The sequence below is a fragment of the Taudactylus pleione genome, unplaced genomic scaffold, assembly GCF_031769625.1.
Source record: "Taudactylus pleione unplaced genomic scaffold, aTauple2 ptg000145l, whole genome shotgun sequence".
Classification (NCBI taxonomy): Eukaryota; Metazoa; Chordata; class Amphibia; order Anura; family Myobatrachidae; genus Taudactylus; species Taudactylus pleione.
Genome location: NW_028284547.1, coordinates 1,223,675 through 1,227,072, shown reverse-complemented (window position 1 = coordinate 1,227,072; position 3,398 = coordinate 1,223,675). Strand labels below are relative to the sequence as shown.

The window sequence follows — 3,398 nt, the reverse complement described above, 5'->3', positions numbered from 1 at the left end:
GCCCTTGTTATCGCATTATACCCTCCCTTCCTCTCATCCTTCACACATTGTCCGCTCATTGCTCCCCACTTATCCTCTCATTAATCCTGTAAATGTCCTATATCCTTCTCCTCCCTGTGCCCTCTCCTCCCTCCCTTCTCCTCCTCACACACTACTGTACCCATCAGCCTTCCCCCCCCCCCTCCCTGTTTACAAGCAGCACGAGTTTCCTGGCAGTGACGTCACACTCCCGCCTCTTTCCTCCCCCTCCCATCTCACCCTCGCCAGCCGTGACTCCGCCTCTTCTGGCCAATCAGCGGCCGCCTGGGACCTTCCGGAGGCCGGGCCTCCATATAAAGCCCAGGGAGCCGCTGGCTGAGCTGTCAAAACGGGACGGAGATTCCCCCCTTTATAGCAGTGCCTGGGTGCTCCTGTCACACTGTACACCCTGACTGCACAGCTCATCCGGGGACTTCTCTGTCACCACCAGTGCCCTGCTGCTGCTGTACCGCACATCCGGGGACTCCCGTCACCCATCCAACGCCCGGCTATACCGCTCACGCACCGCCGGTAGCCGCCTCTACCAGTCCCATGTGCTCCAAGATGGAGCAGCCTTTCTACCACGACGACTCGCTGCTGTCCGCCTACTCCCGCCCGGAGCCCGGCCTCCTGAAGCCCAGCCTGGTCTCCCTAAGCGAGCCCTACCGGGGTCCCAAGCCCGACCTGTCCTACTACACGGAGCAGCCCAGCCTGAAGATGTCCGCCCCGGAGCTGGAGAGGCTGATCATCCACAGCGGCCCCGGGGTCATCAACGCCCCGAGCGGCGGGCAGCTGTACTTCCGAGGCGGCGGCGGCGGGATCACGGAGGAGCAGGAGGGCTTCGTGGACGGCTTTGTCCGGGCCCTGGATGACCTGCACAAGATGAACCGGGAGGGGCCCCCCAACGTGTCCCTGGGCGGAGGAGCCCCCTCCCCGGTGAGCGGAGGAGGCGGCGGCGGCGGCGCTATGTACGGGGACCCGGCCGTCTACACCAACCTGGCCTCCTACGGCTGCTATCGCCAGCCCTCCGCCACCATCAGCTACCTGCCGCCCGGCTACGGGGCGCCCCCCTTCAAGGAGGAGCCGCAGACGGTGCCGGACGCCGGCAGCCGGGACAGCACCCCGGCCCCGCTCTCCCCCATCAACATGGAGGAGCAGGAGAAGATCAAGGTGGAGCGCAAGCGGCTGCGCAACCGGCTGGCCGCCACCAAGTGCCGCAAGCGCAAGCTGGAGCGCATCGCCCGCCTGGAGGACAAGGTGCGGGAGCTGAAGAGCGAGAACAGCGGCCTGAGCGGCACCGCCGGGGCCCTGCGGGAGCAGGTGGAGCAGCTGAAGGGCCGGGTCCGGGAGCACGCCAGGCACGGCTGCCAGCTCTTGCTGGGGGGGAAGGGGCACCCGGTCTTCTGAGGGCACCGCAAGGATGTCCCGGGTGTCTACCAGCGCCCCCCTACAGTGGCCCCCCATCCTCCAGACTGACTGACAAACACTCAGGGGTGAAAGAGGAGGAGGGAGGGGCAAGAGCCCAGTGAGGTTGCCAAGAACTGAACCCATTGAAGGGGGCAAGAGCTGAGCCCATAAATGGTTGAGGGGGGGCCAAGAACTGAGCCCATTGAAGGGGCAAGAACTGAGACCATTGGTTGAGGGGGCCCAATAACTGAACCCATTGATGGTTGAGGGGGGCCAAGAACTGAGCCCATTGAAGGGGCAAGAACTGAGATCATTGATGGTTGAGGGGGTCCAAGAACAGAACCCATTGAGTTGCAAGAACTGAGACCATTGATGGTTGAAGAGGGTCCCAGAACTGAGCCCATCCATGGGTCGATCTGCTGACCCCAATGAAGGGGGCAAAAGAACTGAAACACCAATGTAAAGAGGGGCCCTATCTCCTGCTCTCAGCTGGCAGGTGAGGGCCCCAGATGCTGTCTACCAGCAGTCACCAACCATGACGCTGCTGCTCTGTTTTAACTCTGGAAGAGTAGAAGGACTGTGACACGAGAGAGGAGACCTTTCAAAAGCAGCCTTAAGCAACCTGTGGCCTGACTGATGTTGTGGAACTACATATCCCAGCAGGTCTTGCCATCTTCTGGTGTTTGGGGCTTTGGCAACTGGTGAGCCACAGGTTGCCTAAGACTGTTTTTTAACCCTGCTGCTGCCACACCGGCACCCTCTCAGGCCCAAACTGCAGTAGCTGTGGTCAATTGTAGTGTATGGTGACTAGTCCCATCCAAAGCACTTACTATAAAAAAAAAAAAAAAAAATGTCTTCCCAATTTTTTGTTGTGTAGATATGTGAAATGAGGAAGATAATACGTGTGCCATGTGACTGTAACTTGTGAGAGGGATGGGAAGGGCGGGCCAGCTGGCATTGTGGTGAAGGGACCAGCCATACATTCCATGTAATGATACTGAGTATCTAGACACTGGTCACAAAATCAAGCACTGTATCTGGGATTAAATTCTCATTTAATTACAGCAAATATTGGAAATGCAACTTTTTTTTTTTTTTTCTTAACTCTTCTTCCAGTGAAAAAGTTTACAGAAATGTACCAATATGTATAAGTCGTTTTACATTCACTTTGCTGCTTGTTGATACTACAGAATATTGCAGGACAGTACTCTGAACAAGATTTATCGGGCAAAGTGTAAAGGGGGGGAGGTCTTATGTGTGGGTGTTAAATTGTTTTTTTTTTTTTTTTTTCTGCTGGTCTCAGAAAAAGAGAAAAATCCCCATGATGAATATTTAAATACATGCACAGTTTATTTAAGAACAATGCACATAAAAAAGGTACTTTTTCAGAAAACTGGGAATTTTTACAGTGATTCTTTGTACACTGAGAAATGCGAAATAATGAAATTGTATTTTTCTGTGTTTTTTTTATACTGCTAATGATGTGCTGTAAATGTTTTATATTGTCTTTGTTCTTGTATTTAAGTAAATGATATTGTTTTACAAAACCTGGTTTGTGTCTATTGCCTTCATTATACAGATTTATACTATTTACACAGACATATATTCTAACCTGCTGTGGTGGCCATTGGTATTAAAGGGGTATCATTTAAATCTTGTGCTCACAGTGAGTTGCACATATTAGCTGTAAGTACATATGTACTAGTGTTCTATATTAGGAATAACCAATGTCAAAAAACATAAATTTTTAAAAATATCCATGGGGCAAAAAATATAAATAAAATGCCAACATATTATGTAGTCCTGAACTTTAAGGGAACCATTGTGAAAATAAATAACAGAATGACATGGATGAAATATGTAAATGCTCCAATTCTTGGAAGGTGATGTTCTGCAAGTATTGGTAGTGACAAATCATTGCTGGTCCACTAAACTACCATTAGATAATGATTTAGATTTACCCTGCAGCAATA

General features: G+C 51.9%; 1 protein-coding gene across 1 annotated transcript; it reads left to right on the top strand.

The window, feature by feature from the left end:
- Positions 1–349: 349 nt before the first annotated feature.
- On the top strand, positions 350–2,972 carry JUNB (JunB proto-oncogene, AP-1 transcription factor subunit). Its single transcript, XM_088473915.1, has one exon. The coding sequence runs from the start codon at positions 571–573 to the stop codon at positions 1,423–1,425; it is 855 nt and encodes a 284-aa protein (XP_088330041.1). The 5' UTR covers positions 350–570; the 3' UTR covers positions 1,426–2,972.
- Positions 2,973–3,398: the final 426 nt, after the last annotated feature.